Raw genomic sequence first — 20,000 nt, forward strand, 5'->3', positions numbered from 1 at the left:
GGAGATACATTTATAAATAACTCTAAAATTATACCTATTTCTTTATTACCCACAAGGGGCTAAACACAGAGGGGACAAACAAGGACAGACATAGGTATTAAGTCGATTACATCGGCCCCAGTGTGTAACTGGTACTGTATTTATCGACCCCGAAAGGATGAAAGGCAAAGTCGACCTCGGCGGAATTTGAACTCACAACGTAACGCAGACGGAATACCGCTAAGCATTTCGCCCGGCGTGCTAACGTTTCTGCCAGCTACCACATTTCATATATTGATGCGCATGGCTCAGTGGTTAGAGCGTCGAGCTTACGATCGTGAGGTTGTGAGCTCGAATCCCGGACCGGGCTGTGTGTTGTGTTCTTGAGCAAGGCACTTTCTTTCACGTTGCTCCAGCTCACTCAGCTGTAGAAATGAGTTGCGACGTCACTGGTGCCAAGCTGTATCGGCCCCTTTGCCGTTCCCTTGGATAACACTGGTGGCGTGGAGAGGGGAGGCTGGTATGCATGGGCGACTGCTGGTCTTCCATAAACAACCTCGCCCGGACTTGTGTCTAGGAGGGTTACTCTCTAGGTGCAATCCCATGGTCTGTGTCGTGACCGAAGGGCGTCTCCGATGCGCTTTAAAAATATGTAATATATTATAAATAAATATGACGACTCAAATTTAGGGCTGTTGAAAAGGCAGATAATGACAATTAAAGCATTCGGTGACACAGTTTTTATGATTGTCAAAATAGATTCATTGACTACAGCGTCAAATAACCTTGACCGTCGAGAGATTTTATCGGTAGCTTAGCGTCGATATTGTTTTCAACACAAGTAATTTACATTGGAGAGAATGGGATAGTTTAGACTTAATCTTTTACATCTAAATCGTATCACATCAGATGAGTAATCAAATTATCTGTATGGGATACTACCTTTCTCAGCAAATTGCAAATGGCCCGGTGCTTCACTGTCATATGACCCTTAAGCGTCAATTTCTCTGACAACTTCATGAAACAGAAGTTTTTGCCTAACTCCATAAAAATGCAGTTTATATCTCTGTTATATAACTCATTGTATGTAAGCATATGGATATGAAAATAAACAGATCAACATACAGACGGATAGGTACATAGGTTATATGAACAGACAAGCACACATACGCAAATGGAGACTGGCACACATGACCATATGTACACACACACTTTACTCCACACAAGGACACATATGGAGACACGGATCCACACATACTGAGATGCACATCCATACATACAAACATGGTACATAGTTGCATAACACACACAAGGAGACAGAGGTGCATAATATACAAACACACACTTACACACACACATACAGAGAAAATACACAAACACGGATATGCAAGCACATGAATATGCAGAATACATACAGATGCACACACATACATACATATATATAAATGCATACACACACATATGTATATATATATACATACACATGTATACATACATACACACATACATACGTACATGCATGCATGCATAGGAACGCACACACACTGACCCACACACATGCGCACAAACAAACAATAAGGAACGCAGTGTAAAAAACGGACAGAGTCAGGACTATTGAAAAGGTTGCAAGACGCAACGAAAATCTTAGGAAAATAAAAATAAGAAATAAGTGGAAATTTTACCGGTGAGTGTGTTAAATAATAAGGCACAAAATGAAAATGACTCTCTCATTGGATACCATTAAAAAAGCTTCATCGAGTTTGGACATTTAAACTCAATTCTTTATATCTACATGGATAATAAGAATAGAAACTGGGACTACGTAGAATCAATTAGTTAGTGAACAATCAAAGCGTCTAAACTAAATATAAAACCCGCTATCTTTGGGTTGAAGGTGCGTGGCTCAGTGGTTAGAGCGTCGAGCTTACGATCGTGAGTTTGTGAGCTCGAATCCCGGACCGGGCTGCGTGTTGTGTTCTTGAGCAAGACACTTTATTTCACGTTGCTTCAGTTCACTCAGCTGTAGAAATGAGTTGCGACGTCACAGGTGAAAAGCTGTATCGGCCCTTGCCTTTCCCTTGGACAACATCGATGACGTGGAGAGGGGAGGCCGGTATGCATGGGCGACTGCTGGTCTTCCATAAAACAACCTTGCCCAGACTTGTGCCTCTGAGGGTAACTCTCTAGGTGCAAACCCATGGTCAGTGTCTGACCGAAGGGGGTCATTACTATCTTTGGGTGTGGTGATGTGTGAACTGGTGATGAGAGTGTTGTAATTATAATCCTTGGATCTTGGTTTTGATTGACAATGCAAAACCTTTCATGTCATGCTGCCCCAGTTTTCTCAGTTGTAAACGACTTCTAGCGATAACTAAAGAATCAACCCCGCGACGGACTGGCGTCTTCTTCAGGGTGTATGGAACTTTGTTATCTCAGCCAATAGTATGCCAGGAAAACTGGGTTAAGCTCCTATCGCATTAGTCCTAAGTTTCATGGCCAGACACGAATCTAAGTCTAAACCAATCTGGGTTTGCAACTTAATACATTACAACTATTAAGTTGGAGGCGCAATGGCCCAGTGGTTAGGGCAGCGGACTCGCGGTCGTAGGATCGCGGTTTCGATTCCCAGACCGGGCGTTGTAAGTGTTTATTGAGCGAAAACACCTAAAGCTCCACGAGGCTCCGGCAGGGGATGGTGGTGATCCCTGCTGTACTCTTTCACCACAACTTTCTCTCACTCTTACTTCCTTTTTCTGTTGTACCTGTATTTCAAAGGGCCGGCCTTGTCACTCTCTGTGTCACGCTGAATATCCCCGAGAACTACGTTAAGGATGCACGTGTCTGTGGAATGCTCAGCCACTTACACGTTAATTTCACGAGCAGGCTGTTCCGTTGATCGGATCAACCGGAACCCTCGTCGTCGTAACCGACGGAGTGCTTCCACATTACAAGTCAAATACGGTTTAGGTAGTTCATGTGCCCCAGGACAAAGTAGATAAATGGAATAAAACTTAAAGGCATCGTAGTTATATTTAAAGCATATATCTAATTTAAGATGCATTGGTTATACCGTGAGACTCATGTGTTTTTGTCGAATTAAATGAGCTTCTGAAAACTTCCCTATTGCATGTATTAGTCGATGAGAAAACAACCGTTGGATTTTTTGTCAGTAAAATTTAGCTACAAACATCATATATATATATATATATATATATATATATATCGGACCAGCGCCACGATAACACCGCTTTCTTCGTCTGCCGTAAGGCATTATTTTTCAAATACGCCAGCTGAGTTCAATTCGTCTAAGTCGAAAGACGCCTGTTGTTATCTCCTGTTATTATTATTATTATAGTTTTTTGTATTTATATTCGTATTATTTTTTGTTTTTTGTATCTATATTCGTGTAACATCGTCCGTTTTTCTGTCCTTGTTTTGTGTTCATTCGATCCTTTTTCCAAGAAATCTAATGCTCGTAGCTTAGTTTTTCCTTGGGGCTGGCCAGATCGGAGCAATCTCAAGATTAATCAGCCGAAATTGCGAGGATGATCCGGTTCTTGACTGAAGATTAGAAGCTTCGAATAACCCGTCCGTGTTTTTTGCATCGTCTATTTAAATATTTGCGTTCTTGCCCCATTTTGTATATATATATATTATATATATAATATATATATTGATAAAATGGTAGACAAACAAGGAAAGAAAGAGACCTCGATATTATGAAATAGAGGAATTTATCTGTAAATGTAATATGTGACAATTATTCGGTAGCCATAATAAAACTCCGAGTTTCGGATGCCGAGGTGGAAATCCACGCCGCCATTCTTCAGTTATCCGGCCATCGCTATCCAGCTTTTTCCTAGCATTTTTCCGATGGCCGGATGACAAAAGAGATGGCGGCGTGGATTTCCACCTCGGCATCCGAAACTTGGAGATTTATCATGGCTACCGAATAATTGTTTACATATACTTATAATATATATATATATATATATATATATATATATATATATATATATATATAGATATATATATTAGATATATAGATAGATAGATAGATAGATATATAGATAGATAGATAGATAGTAGATAGATAGATAGATAGACAGACAGAAGACAGACAGACAGACAGACTGACTGACTGACTGACTGACTGACTGACAAACAGACAGACAGACAGACAGATAGATAGATAGATAGATAGATAGATAGATAGAAGATAGATAGATAGATAGATGATAATAGATAGATAGATAGATAGATAGATAGATAGATAGAAGATAATAGATAGATTGATAGATAGATAGATAAGTTTCTTTATTGGCCACACAGGGCTGCACACAGATGGGACAAGTTACAAGGTAGAGCTTTTCTTTTGGGGGATGAAGAGAACAAAAACAAAAGAAAAAAAAGGGGGTGGCGTAGGTTTTCGATCAAGAGGGATCGTAAAAGGGAAGAAAAGAACAAAAACAAAACAAAATTGAATAAAATAAAAAGAATAAAAAAAAAAAAAGAAAAGGAAAAGGAACAAAAGGAAAGAGAAATGAAAAAAGAAGAAAAAAAGGGGGGAAAAGGGAAGAGGAAAAAAAGAACGATCAATAGGGATCGTGTATCACAGTGTTATGATATATGGTGTAAAGGGGAAAGCAAGTAAGGTTTATCCGTGGGAAGAAAAGCCTACGAAAAAGACCACGGTAACCTTGGTCAATATTGTTATATGTTACCACATTTGTTTGCAAGTGGGTAACCCTCTGTTTTCAATTTCTGGGTTCATAGGATTATGCTCAAGGTGGCTTCGTCATTCATACGTGCCATCCTTGCTACATTCACCCATCTTTTTTTTAAACATTCGCTAGACAAAACTTGCCTCTTACTCTCACTTTCCTTTTCAAGTGGTACTTGAAGAAGTTGATGAGAGATTGACCAGAGAGGAAAGTGTTTGTCTCCAATCCTTTCAGACGCGTCCACCAGATACATTCTTTCGCCATAGCCACAAGGATGATGAAAATAGCTCTTTTCCTTCCCGTTTGAAGGATGGAGGCGTGACAATATTGACGATAGACTCAGCTGATAAACCGACTCGTCCCACACGTGACAGCAGTTGTTCGACATAAGCCCACAGGTCGGAAATTGTTGGACACTGCACGAGTGCGTGCAGAACGGTTTCGTCGCTCTGACCGCATCTCGGGCAGGTCGGCCCCGTGTTTCTCGAGCCGTGTCTGTAGAGCTTATCCCGAACGAGTAGCGCTTCTCGGTAGCACTGCCAGGCCAGGGATCTCTGGAAGTTGTCCATGGGCCCTGGCCCGAAGTCGTCCTGAACAGGCGGTCAGGTACTCCTCGTCGACGTCCAGGTTCGCCCCGAGCTCGTCGTCGTACCTCCCCTCCACTAATCCCCTATAGAATGCTTGGGTTGTGTTGAAGTCACTCAAGGTCGACCCGGGACGGCAGAGTTGCTTGAGAGCAACGCGACACTCGCGGTGCCAATCGCCCTTCCTCGGCTCTTTTTGATCCACGACTGCAGTTCGGTCATGGAGACGAGCTGCGGGAAAGCGTGCCTCACAAACGGCGACCACACCTGTTCACCGTCGTCTACATAGAGCCAGAGATGTCGCAGTCTCATAGATAGATAGATAGATAGATAGATAGATAGATAGATAGATAGATAGATAGATAGAAAGATAGAAAGATAGATAGATAGATAGATAGATAGATAGATAGATAGATAGATAGATAGATAGGTAGACAGATAGATAGACAGATAGATACTGAATCACAAAAGAATTGTCTCACACATACTAAATAGAAACTGATTTATTAACAGACTATCAAAGCATTGATTGAAGAGTGCTAATGAAGAAAGCGTTCTTTCCTAATGATAAAACATTATTTCCTGAAACATGTTTGACGTCACATGTTGTCACGTGATGACTTTGTGTCATGGATCCAAAGAGATGAATTGAATATCTCATGTGACCACCGTTAGCGTAGATTACCGCCAGGCATATTATATACATTGACTGCACCAAACAACCGATGAAGGCCATGGAGATTGCAGACCGTACTCTATTAAAACTTGCAGTGAGTTGTACCGCATTTGTTAGACTTGGACGGATGTCATTTAGCCTTCTTTGGATTTCGTCCCACAGATGCTCTCTTGGGTTCCAGTCCGGACTTAGGGCAGGACATGGCAGTGTCTGGATGTTGTACTGTTGGAGGAAGTCTGTTGTCAACCTGGCAGTATAAGCACGGGTGTTGTCGTGTTGGAACACGTGATTCAGATGACTGGAAAAGTAGCGCACAATGTGAGGCCTTAACACTTGGTCGATATAGCGAGTAGTGGTTACTCCATTGTCCCGGCCTTGGCTGATGTTTGGAAGGCCAGCGGTCCAAGTTTCTGGTTGAGAGCGATCTCGCTCCATACTCTGTCCTCCCCATGAGTCTCTTTCCATCACATTGCTATCAGCATGGTGTTCACCTTTCTCCAAACCCTAGCTCTGTCATCTGTCACAGAAATGCAATATCGACTTTCGTCAGACAAGACTACGGTCCTCCAATGATGATATTGCCAGTTCTGAGGCTTTCCAGCCCACTGCAGACGTGCCCGTTGATGAGAATGGAGCCCCGAACAGGACGTCGACAAGCCATTGGGAGATTTGACCCTGCATCATGTTTTTCATAAAGATGCGTTCGTGAGCATTACTATGTTCACAAAAAGTGAGCGAATTCGAGTCCTCAAAAGAGAGTGATGTTGTGAGTCACTGATATCTTTCTGATGTCAAACTACCTAGAAATGTGATAAAATCCATATCATGTCAATATCGTGTGCGAAACAAATAAGCTTTCACATTGCAACGTTTCTTTTGTGGTTCAGAATATATATATATATATATATATATATATATATATATATATATATATATATAATATGTGTGTGTGTTGTGTGTGTGTTGTGTGTGTGTGTGTGTGTGTGTGTCGCTAAATACGTTTTACCAGAAAGCGAAACTATAAATGAGACTCTAACCACATTAGACTCTAACCACATTGCAGACAGTTGTCTGTATTAATTATAAAAGACGGCGAGCTGGCAGAACCACTAGCATGCCGGGCGAAATGCTTAGAGGTATTTCGTCTGCCGCTACGTTCTGAGTTCAAATTCCGCCGAGGTCGACTTTGCCTTTCATACAATTGCATTTGCTGTTGTTGCATATTTAGAAAACAAAACAGATTTTTACAGATGAGTGGATCAGAGTGATAATAACCGATTTAAAATTGTCAGTGTTACAAAATTATCTTTTACAGCATGGAAAGTATAAAAGAGAAGGAAATATTTCTTTCTGACTTAAACTATGAAAAAGCAAAGGAGACACATTTATCTGCTGAAAAAAGCAAACGATCGAAACTATGGCGCGCATTTGTCAATATTAAGGTAAGTCTATATCATAAATAGAGGCTACTATCTTTCTATATTGTTCTATCTTTCTGATGAAGGATAAGCGTCCCAAACGTCAATGTTCTTTCACATCTCTTTAAGTGCTGTCTTCTTTTTTTTGCATTCTTGCTATATATATATATATATATATATATATATATATGTAGGTCCCGGGTTGAGTCGGGGTTAACCACAGTAAATAAGGTACTCAATACATAGCAGAGTAAATTAATTTAATTTTATAGAAGGAGCTTCTACAGGACTAGAACGGTTTCCTGATGATTTCTTTTGAATGAAACAGTTCTAGTCCTGTAGAAGCTCATAAAATAAATATATAAATATATATATATATATATATATATATATATATATATATATATATAGATATATATATATATATATATATATAAAAAATTAGAAAAAATACACATTTTATCAAGTGGGTGATTATGATCAAAATAAGCAACAAGGATATACAGAGGTAATGCAGTACGATCGTTTCATGCGACTCTATTTAATTGAACAATGCAAATATTACATCAATTTAAAATGTAGACCAATCTACAGCTGCATAAAATTATAGAATTTAGTTAAATTCGAAGGATTCATTTGTTTCCCTGTAAGTTAGGAATAATATTCCCTCAAATTATTATTATTATTATTATTATTATTATACAACTTTCTCACCTATATATATATATATATATAATATATATATATATATATATATATGTATATATATATACTTTATTAAAAAGCAGCAAAAGTATCACAAAAACTGTTACTCGGTGTTTCACGTTCACGTCCGTCGGACCGTTTCGTTTTTCTAAACAAAACTGTCCGACGAAAGGGAACGTGAAACGATAAAACAAGCACCAATTGAGGCTAAGGTGATGTAATCGACCAGCTCCCTCTCTCAAGATTTCAATCCTTATGCCTATAGTAGAAAGGATTTATAACGAGGAAAACAAAATCCATATCCGGTTCTCATGAAATATAGTTATGGACCACGTGTCTCCTGTTCTATTTTGGGTATGAAGAGTCGCTGAAAAGGTTACAGAATGTGTGACGAAAGATTTCCAAGCAAAGGACATAAAATAAGAACAAGAAGTGAAGACCGAATAAAGGTGTTTATTTGGAAAACAAAAAAGGATCATCCTTTGATATAACAATATCTGTTTCAACACACGATTTCACACCAAGAATCTGGCAAAACAAATACATGTGTATGTTATGTTTGTTTACAAGAAATGGAAGAAGTTGGAACTTATAGGAGTGACTGTGTGGTAAGAGGCTTGCTTACCAACCACACGGTTCCGGGTTCAGTCCCACTGCGTGGCACCTTGGGCAAGAGTCTTCTACTATGGCCTCGGGTCGACCAAATCCTTGTGAGTGGATTTGGTAGACGGAAACTGAAAGAAGCCCGTCGTATATATATATATGCGTGTGTGTGTGTGTGTGTGTGTGTGTGTGTGTGTCTGTGTCTGTGTCCCCCCGAACATCGCTTGACAACCGATGCTGGTGTGTTTAAGTCCCCGTTATATAGCGGTTCGGCAAAACAGTGCGATAGAATAAGTACTAGGCTTACAAAGAATAAGTCCTGGGGTCGATTCGCTCGACTAAAAAGGCGGTGCTCCAGCATGGCCACAGTCAAATGACTGAAACAAGTAATTGAGAGTAAAAGAGTAAGAGAGTTCTAAATGGTTAAAGGTAAAATGTACATTAGAACAGAAGACATCCAAATATTGTTTGTAGCAATGAGAAAGGGAAAAAAAAGAAAGAAAAAGAAAAAGAAACCAAACAGAAAAGAAATACTGCAAATTTTAGTCTAGAACTGACAGGCACATAATTAGATATTGTTAATGTTTGCGTATTTTTTGGTTCCGTTATGAATGTGGATATTTGAAAGGCATACGGAAGATTGTGTTAAAGGAGTCATAATTTATTGTAGTTTGGTGTAAGAGTGTAAAGGCGGTGTGCTGGCAGAAACGTTAGCACGCCGGGCGAAATGCTTAGCGGTACTTCGTCTGCCGCTACGTTCTGAGTTCAAATTCCGCCGACGTCGACTTTGCCTTTCATCCTTTCGGGGTGGATTAAATAAATACCAGTTACGCACTGGGGTCGATATAATCGACTTATTCCGTCTGTCTGTCCTTGTTTGTCCTCTCTGTGTTTAGCCCCTTGTGGGTAGTAAAGAAATAGGTATTTCGTCTGCCGCTACGTTCTGAGTTCAAATTCCGCCGACGTCGACTTTGCCTTTCATCCTTTCGGGTTGGATTAAATAAATACCAGTTACGCACTGGGGTCGATATAATCGACTTATTCCGTCTGTCTGTCCTTGTTTGTCCTCTCTGTGTTTAGCCCCTTGTGGGTAGTAAAGAAATAGGTATTTCGTCTGCCGCTACGTTCTGAGTTCAAATTCCGTCGTGGTCGACTTCGCCTTTCATCCTTTCGGGGTCGAATAAATAAGTACCAGTTACGCACTGAGGTCGATGTAATCGACTTTATACCTATGTCTGTCCCATTTATGTTTGGCCCCTTGTGGGTAGTAAAGAGATAGGTATTTCGTCTGCCATTACGTTCTGAGTTCAAATTCCGCCGAGGTCGAACTTTGCCTTTCATCCTTTCGGGGTCTATAAATTAAGTACCAGCTACGCACTGGGGTCGATATAATCGACTTAATCCGTTTATCTGTCCTTGTTTGTTTCCTCTATGTCTAGCCCCTTGTGGGTGGCAAATAAATATGTATTAGAGTGTATGTATCTGAACTTAATTTAAATAAATCCTTGAAAAATCTGAAATTCTTTTATTTTCGTTTTTTTATTTTCTTTCAGATGTTTACTATTATCGCTGGTATAGCTAACATACCTGTCTATTGCGCATCTATTTTGTTAAGTTCACAATTGACTTCAATTGAAAAACACTTCGGCATAAGCAGCAGCAAATCTGCCGGTTTAATAAGTGCAAACGAAATTGGATTCCTAATAACAGCTCTCCCGTTTGGTTACGTGTTCAAAGATAGTCATAAACCGTTCGTTTTGGCTATTTCTAATATTGGAAGTGCTATCGCTTCTTTTATATGTACACTTCCGTATTTCTTTCTTCGTGTGCCGGAAACCGATCAAAATTGGAATGTAACAAGCAGTATGTATCAATGAATTTTTCTTTATTTAATGATATCAGCGATACTGGACACTGGATTATTGACAGTGCAAGATTTGTTAATCTTCTTTTATACTCTCTTTACTCTTTACTCTTTTACTTGTTTCAGTCATTTGACTGCGGCCATGCTGGAGCACCGCCTTTAGTCGAGCAAATCAACCCCGGGACTTATTCTTTGTAAGCCTAGTACTCATTCTATCGGCTTCTTTGCCGAACCGCTAAGTTAAGGGGACGCAAACACACCAGTATCGCTTGTCAGGCGATGTTGGGGGGACAAACACAGACACACAAACACACGCACACACACACACACACACATATATATAGATATACATATATACGACGGGCTTCTTTTAGTTTCCATCTACCAAATCCACACACAAGGCTTTGGTCGGCCCGAGTCTATAGTAAAAGACACTTGCCCAAGGTGCCACGCAGTGGGACTGAACACGGAACCATGTGGTCGGTAAGCAAGCTACTTACCACACAGCCACTCCTGCGACTATCTCCATCTTTTTTTTTATTTATATTAATTATCGGACCGTGGCCATGCTGAAGCACCGCTCTGAAGGGTTGTAGTCGAACAAATAAATCGACCTCAGTGTTCTATCGGTATTCCTTGCTAAACCGCTAAATTAAGGGGACGTAAACAAAGTAACAGCAGTTACCCTGAAGTGGAGGTCAAGCACATATATAAATACATACCCATTTCTTTACTACCCACTAGGGGCTAAACACAGAGAGGACAAACAAGGACAGACAAACGCATTAAGTCGATTATATCGACCCCAGTGCGTAACTGGTACTTATTTAATCGACCCCGAAAGGATGAAAGACAAAGACAAAGTCCACCTCGACGGAATTTGAACTCAGAACGTAGCGGCAGACGAAATACCACTAAGCATTTCGCCGGCGTGCTAACGTTTCTGCCAGCTCGCTGCCTTACACACACACACACACACACACACACACACACACACACATACACACACACATATTACATGCACAAACACACGCACATTCCACACACATATATACGATGGGCTTCCACTCTGTTTCCATTTACCGAATTCATTCACAAAGCATTTGTCGGCTCGAGGCTAGAAGGTACTTGCGTAAAGTGCCATGCGGTTGGATTCTACATGAAACCACGTGTCTATAAAAGCGAGCTTCTTAATCACGCAGCCAATGACTGCACTTCTAACGAAGAAACAGTCTCTTCAGTGAATTCCATTGGCTAGCGTATATTTTTAGTTATTACTCTGTCGATTCGGAAAATATACAAAGCATACTGTTGAAAATAATAGGAGCCACCGACAACCATGTGACCAATCACAAATCCAGCAGTCATGTGACCGATCTGCACATCCAGAAGCATCATCAGAGGTCCCATGGCTTACCACATAATTACTCTAAAGTAAAACATCTGGTGACTGTCAAAACAACGTTTATCATCACCTAATTAACCACGTGACTGCACGACCATTAATTACTTTGAAAAGGCGGCGAGCTGGCGGAAACGTTAGCACTCCGGGCGAAATACTTAGCAGTATTTCGTCTGTCATCACGGTCTGAGTTCAAATTCCGCCGAGGTCGACTTCGCCCTTCATCCCTTCGGGGTCGATAAATTAAGTACCAGTTACACACTGGGGTCGATGTAATCGACTTAATCCCTTTGTCTGTCCTTGTTTGTCCCCTCTGTGTTTAGCCCCTTGTGGGCAATAAAGAAATAAGAAATAAGAAATAATATATATATATATATATAGAAAGAGAGAGAGAGAGAGACAGACAGACAGACAGACAGACAGATAGATAGATAGATAGATAGATAGATAGATAGATAGATAGATAGATAGATAGATAGATAGATGATAGATAGATAGATGTGGACGCCTCTGATGGGAACCCAATAATGCTCGAAAATCGATTAAGGTTGTTCATCATTTTTTCAGAGTGCGGAGAAATGGCTAATATGTGCCCATATGTTACGTATATATTATATCATACCTAGATAATGTGTGGAATAAAATCCCCGTTGACAGGCAGCTGGTGTTTATAGAGTGTTAAACACTTATGGTGTGCAAATTAGAGACTCTTTTATAGAGTGACTGCTGTATTTGTCGAGTATATAAGCAGTTTGGCTGATTGTTTTTATAGAGATTGTCAAAATGATGTAGACGCCTTGAGGTTGTTCTTCAGTTTTTTTCAGTCTGTAGAGAAATGTGTCCTGTTTATAATTATACCATATGTTATGTATATATATTATTTAAAACCTTTTGATTCGGTTACGTGCTTCTTCAAGTTTCGCAGGCGCATAACGGGAGCCCCACTTCTTGGGCTCCAGATAGAGGCCTGCGAAACTCGAAGTAGCACGGAACCGAATCAAACTGTTTTAGATAATACAATGTAAGTCCTACTAAATGTGTTGAGTGCCCTTTTCTTTCGTTTGTGCATTCACTTATATGTGTGTATGTGTGTGTGTATGTGTGTGTGTGTGTGTGTATAATAATAATACTAGGGAGTATAACTCCAAACTTACAGGGAAAAATTCAATTTAGTATTAAATCAAATTTCACTGTATAAATATATGAAATATAAATTAGAGATAAAACAACTATTATGCACCTCAAACAGTGATAGACATAAACCAATACATAAAATAACCAATATATATTTTTTATATATATAACTTATAACTAGTTCTCAAAAAGCACTGCATCCTTCAAAACTTCCATGCTTCCTGAGATTCGCCGACACTACACCTGATTTTCTCCCCTCCATACACATGCAAGCATGTATCTGATTCATACACTGTTCGCTTTCCAAACATTTATACGCACTTTTGACAAGTTGTGGTGCACCTGAGCACTGTATACAATAATTTCATTATTATTATTATTATTATATAAGAATTAATTATTATTATTACTATTATATAAAATGAATGATAATTACATAATATGTACATATTATATTATATATTTATCATTCATTTTATACTTTTTGAGATCTAGTTATAAGTTATATAAAAAAAATTATATATATATATATATATATATATATATATATATATATATATATTAATTTATATTATAGTACGTTTATATATTTGTTATGCAAGATTTTTTATGTGAAGTCGTGTGTTGAAACAGATATTGTTATATTTCGGAATGGTCATTTTGCCAGTTTAGCCAATACAAAATGGCTGACGGTTAGTAAGGAGAGACACAAATAAGAAAGAAGAAAACAAAGGACCACTGATGCGGTCACAGGAGTGTGACGAAAGAACTCTGACCGAAATAAGATTAAGATTAATGTGAAAAATAAATAACACTGAAGCAAAGTAACACCAAATATATAGTGCGTGTGTTTTTATTGGCTAAACTGGCAAAATGACCATTCCTAAATACAACAATATATATATATATATATATATTAATTTATATTATAGTACGTTTATATATTTGTTATGCAAGATTTTTTATGTGAAGTCGTGTGTTGAAACAGATATTGTTATATTTCGGAATGGTCATTTTGCCAGTTTAGCCAATACAAAATGGCTGACAGTTAGTAAGGAGAGACACAAATAAGAAAGAAGAAAACAAAGGACCACTGATGTGGTCACAGGAGTGTGACGAAAGAACTCTGGCCGAAATAAGATTAAGATTAATGTAAAAAATAAATAACACTGAAGCAAAGTAACACTAAATATATAGTGCGTGTGTTTTTATTGGCTAAACTGGCAAAATGACCATTCCGAAATATAACAATAAATTTATATTATATATATATATATATATATATATATATAATAAATATTAGGGAATAAATCCAAACTTACAGGGAAAAATCAGATTTAGGATTCAATCCAATTTTATAGTAAAATATTATATTATATTAAATTAGAGACAAAACCACTATTAGGCAAATCATACAATGAAAAACTTAAGCCAATACATAAGATTATTTAATTTATATTATTTAAATATATAACAAAATTATTAAAAAAATATAATTAATATAACACTACGATCGTTTCATGGCTGTTAAATTCTTTAAATTTTCGAGTTACAGTCATTCATCAGGTGGTTTAAATATTTATCTTGGCGAGGTTTAAACGATGAACTCTAATTTAATATAATATAATATTTTACTATAAAATTTGGATTCAATCCTAAATCTGATTTTTCCCTGTAAAATTGGATTTATTCCCTAATATTTATTATATATATATATATATATATATATTATATTATTATTAGTTATTTCGATCTTGAAAGGATGGACTTGGTGCAAACTTAACTGTATCTATTATTATTATTATTATTATTATTATTATTATTATTAATATTAATAGTAATTTTTATTAACTTTCATAGCTTTAGAATTTTATGAACTGAACCATGGTTTTAATTATTATTTTTCATCTCCCTATGTAATGAGTATTATATTATATAAGTGTAGCATTATGATGTATAAGTTTTTATATTTTACATTTTTATATTTTTATATTTATATGTATATGGTTATATAATATTTTTCACAATTATAACAAATTTAATTTAATTCTCTGAAGAGGCTGTGGGGCATCCTTGTTAATGCCTCATTTATACCTGCCTTTATGGCTTAGAGGTTAAATGAGGTATGACTGCCCTCACTGCCGAAACAGCTGTCAGTTTTGATTTAATTGCATATTATATTTGAAATTTTTTACTTATATCTCTTTATCTTTTTACTATTACTGTATATCTCATTTTGTATAATGCCTTTACTCATATGTAATGGTGTATTAAAGTATTGATTGGGTATCATCGGATAGTTGATGTTTTATTGATTTAAGTATGTTTCTCCATTCTCTAATTTTGTTGTAATATATATATATATATATATCTTTGCTTTCTTTTTTCTTCTTTTGCAGCCAGTTCCTTGATACCTCTCTTTCCGTGTATGAATATTAATGCCTCCTACCATGCGAACAGTACGTGTACGACGGAGAAAGAGGACACTCACTCGGCTACTACTGCTGCTTACGCGTTGATATTTATTGGAATGATTTTGGGTGGAATCTGCAAAGCTGTCAGAACTCCTTTAGTTACCTGCTATATAGATGACAATATAGACAAAGTCTACATCGGTGGATACATGAGTGAGTGTTTGTTTTTATAACAGCTTTGAGCGAGAGAAAAGAGCTCAACCAATGAAATTGTCGTTATATTTCAGCTTTCACCATGCATATCAATTAGTTACTAAGGGCGTGTGGGTGTGCATATATGCCAATATATTTCTATTCGTATACGTCTATGTATATATATATATATATATGTGTGTGTGTGTGTGTGTAAAAGAAAAATGGAAAAGGAGACAAACGCATATATATATATATATATATATATATATATATACTGATCTAATAAATGAGATGTCTGGATTATTTTCATATTTGCGTAATTTAGACAACAGTTCATTCACCACATCCTGTACACACACACACACACACACACACCACACACACACACACATATATATATATATATATATATATATATATATATATATATATATATATATATATATATATATATATATATATATCCTGCTATCATTATTGTTTTTACGTAATTTTGTATTTTTATTCGTGTAACATCGTCCTGTTTTCCGTCCTTGTTTTGTATACATTCGAGGCTTTCTTCCAAGGAATCAAATGCGCTTGGCTTATATTTTCCTTTGGAGCTGGCCAGGTCGGAGCAATCTCAAGATTAATCAGCCGAAATTGCGAAGTTGATCCGGTTCTTGACTGAAGATTGAAGGCTTCGAATGTCCCGTCCGTGTTTTTTGTGTCGTCTTCTAAATGTTTCACGTTCTTGTCCCAGTTTGTATTCTTTTACTTTTACATATATATATATATATATATATAAAATAATAAGAACGCAAAACATTCAGAAGACGATACAAAGAACACGGACGGGTCATTTGAAGCCTTCAATCTTCAGTCAAGAACCGGATCATCCTCGCAATTTCGACTGATTAATCTTGAGATTGCTCCATTCTGGCCAGCCCCAAGGAAAAACTAAGCTAAGCGCATTAGATTCCTTGAAAAAAAGCTTCGAATGTATACGAAACAAGGACGGAAAAACAGACGATGTTACGCGAATATGAATACAAAATTAATACGAAAAAACCAATAATAATAATAATAACAATAACAGGACATCACAACAGGCGTCTTTCGACTTATATATATAGTATATATATTTTCTATTTTCTATTTCAGGTCTTATGGGTGCATTCAATGTGATTGGTTTTGTGATAGCATTCACTCTGGGAGGATATTTTAGTCAAATATATGTTACACTGAAAGGTAAGCTGCATATATATATATATATATATATATATATATATATATATATATATATGTTAAACCTTTCCATCTCTCATCACTAATTGTAAAACTGATTTTTTAAAGGAATTACTTGTATCTCTAATGTTTTTGTCAATGCACCTCTCTAAACAGAGCTACAGTTTCTTTCGATCAATGTTGATTAAAAATAGCACTAACTTATAGACAGACAGATTAGATAGACAGACAGCCAGCCAGCCAGACAGACAGACAGACAATCGGATGGATGGATGGATGGATGGATGGATGGATGGATGGATGGATAGATAGATAGATAATAGATAGATAGATAGATAGATAGATAGATAGATAGATAGATAGATAGATAGATAGATAGATAGATAGATACAATATGGTTGCAAACTCGTGTTCGAGTATTGCCATCGCCTGATTGAAAGTCCCAGCCATGCGAAGGCTACGACCAGCCATCTTTTTCAAGCGATGCTTGCACTTGATGATTTTTTTTATAGTGGAGAAAGGATTTGCATGAATCCAATCACACCGTCTGAACTTGGACAACATAAACTGGATCAGATGAACTAGTCTACATCATCGAATATTGTCAATGTCGCAGGTTTTCTCTCAGAGTGATGTTTTCTCTCCTAGAGATATGTAACAATAACAAGTGTTTCCACGTCCCCGCGCATACATACACACGTACACATTTTGTTGGATGACCGTTGACTGTTCATAAGCTCTTCCGCTCTTTGGGAGGTCTCATTTTTCGTCCTGCAATGCGTCCAACAATCACCCTCCTCACCAAGCAAGCTTAAAGGGGGTTGCAAGTTTAGAAGCCGGCGAACCGACCAAGCAACAGGTTGGACTGGGTTTCATGTTACGAGTAGCGCCCAAAATCAACTTGACATACATATATACATGAATACATACATACATACATACATACATACATACATACATACATACATACATACATACATACAACTTTTATCTTTTGCTTGTTTCAGTCATTGGACTGCAGCCGTGCCAGGCATCGTTTCGAACAGTTTAGTCGAATAATTCGGTCCCACTAGTTACTTTACAAGCCTGTTACTTATACTACCGGTCACTCATACCGAACTGCTAAGTTGCGGGGATATAAACAAAACAACACCTGTTGTCAAGTAGTAGTGGATAACAGATATACACAAACACAAAGGCATACACACACTCATACACACACACACACACACACACACACACACACACACACAACACACACACACACACACACACACACACACGTATATACGACATGTTTCTTTCAGATTCCGTCTACCAAAACCAATCAGAAGGCTTGGCACGGGACTCTAGGAGAAGACATTTGTCCAAGGTGCCAGCATTAGGACGAAACCCAAGTCTATATATAAGTCCTCTGCTAATTATGGTTAACCATGTAACAGCACTTCTTTGACAATAGTCCTTCCTATTATAGGCGCAAGGGCTGACATTTTCGGGGAGGATGAAAGGCAAAGTCGACCTCAGCGGGATTTCAACTCAGAACGCAGCGGCAGACGAAATACCGCTAAGCATTTCGCTCAGCGTGCTAACGATTCTGCCAGCTCTCCACCTTTGACAATAATGTTCACCAAGAAAAAGGCAAAACCCGATAGAATTTGACACTATTTTCCGCGAACAAGAACTCAGAATGTAAAGAGCTGACGCAAATATCATGCCTAACGGTGTAAGATTTCTGACTATTCATGGCCATTGGTTTGTACTATATTTTATCAAACCGGAAGTTGATCCCGGCGGGATTTAATTGTCCACCGAACACAGATCTGCGTACCTTAAGCGCGTGCAGGAATTTGCTTAATTTTATCCGTTAACGTTTTAGATTTTTTTTAAAGATTTTTTATGCTGTTGAGAGTTCTGTACGTAATGTGTGTGATAATAGCTTCTGTATTCATGTATCTGTGTAAGCATTATTCCTTGGTATCGCATGTTACCTCTAATAACCTCATTACATTTCGACTCTTGAGACACTGATGTGGAAGCTGAATGTGCTGTAGGGTTACTCGTACGAGGGAACAGCAAGAGTGTACTGACGACGCAGACAAAGTTGTCATAATGTCGGACACCAAGGAAATAGATATGGTTAGCATCATACTCAAGGGAAATACAACGTGTTAACAAGAACACACATTAAATAAGATAAGTTAGTGGACTTCTGCTTGGTGCCCGGAGACGTTGTTGGCCTTGGACCAAAATTTAGTACAAATATTTGACGAATTATTTTAATGTTAAGACGGCAGATTAGCAAAAACGTTAGAGTGTTATAGGAAACGCCTGGCTTTCTACATTCTGAGGTGAAATTTCACTGAGTTTTACGTTGCCTTTCATCCGTTCAGGGTCGATAGATTAAGTACCAATCTACATCTACCATATCGATGGTGTCATGTGCCAATAGAATGACTCCTAGCCAAAGTGCTTGGAGTTTGGTTAAGACCAGACCTTCACACAGAATGAAGCTAAAGCGTGGTTAGAAACAGTTTAGTCACCTTGCTTTACTTTAGTTACCATTTGACCACAGATAATCATTTGAGCATCTACTTTTTGTGTAAGAACCAATTTCTACCGCTCAGAAAGCTTATCTGATGTCAATACTGTCTGCGTGGGAAGATCAGGCTGCTGACGAAGCACAAGTTGTGACATCTACAGAGATTCCAGCAAAGTGCAAAGGTCTGACCACTATTTGTCAGACAATGTTTTCCACAGCTCGTTTCTTTGACCGAGTTACTATTGTAGATCAAGTATAGACTATGATTGGGTGTCAGATATGAGTAAATTTGTTACACATTCACAGTACTTTACTAGCCGAGGAATACTATACGTAAGTCAACTCTGATGTTCTTTAGATAGCAAGTGGACGGAATAAGCAACGAATAACTCAGAAATTATGTTGGATCGCTTTTGTTATAAGTTAATTAGACATGGTTAATTACAATGAGATTATCAGTCCAAATATGCTTGATGCACGTTCGAATAGGGAAACAAGCTGCTCTCTGCGTTATGTCAGGGAGAATATATCTCGCT

The 20,000-nt window shown here is 37.8% G+C and overlaps 1 protein-coding gene across 1 annotated transcript in view; it reads left to right on the plus strand.

Moving 5' to 3' along the window:
• LOC115210778 (solute carrier organic anion transporter family member 2A1-like) overlaps positions 1-20,000 on the plus strand; it is a 54,748-nt gene that overhangs the window by 6,303 nt on the left and 28,445 nt on the right. The window contains exons 2-5 of the mRNA XM_029779500.2: positions 7,279-7,405; positions 10,243-10,552; positions 15,489-15,716; positions 16,842-16,928. Of these exons, the coding sequence (XP_029635360.1) occupies positions 7,280-7,405; positions 10,243-10,552; positions 15,489-15,716; positions 16,842-16,928 (751 nt within the window). The 5' untranslated portion in view covers position 7,279. The remainder of the gene's footprint in view (positions 1-7,278; positions 7,406-10,242; positions 10,553-15,488; positions 15,717-16,841; positions 16,929-20,000) is intronic.

Source organism: Octopus sinensis, linkage group LG4 (genome assembly GCF_006345805.1).
Source record: "Octopus sinensis linkage group LG4, ASM634580v1, whole genome shotgun sequence".
NCBI lineage: Eukaryota > Metazoa > Mollusca > Cephalopoda > Octopoda > Octopodidae > Octopus > Octopus sinensis.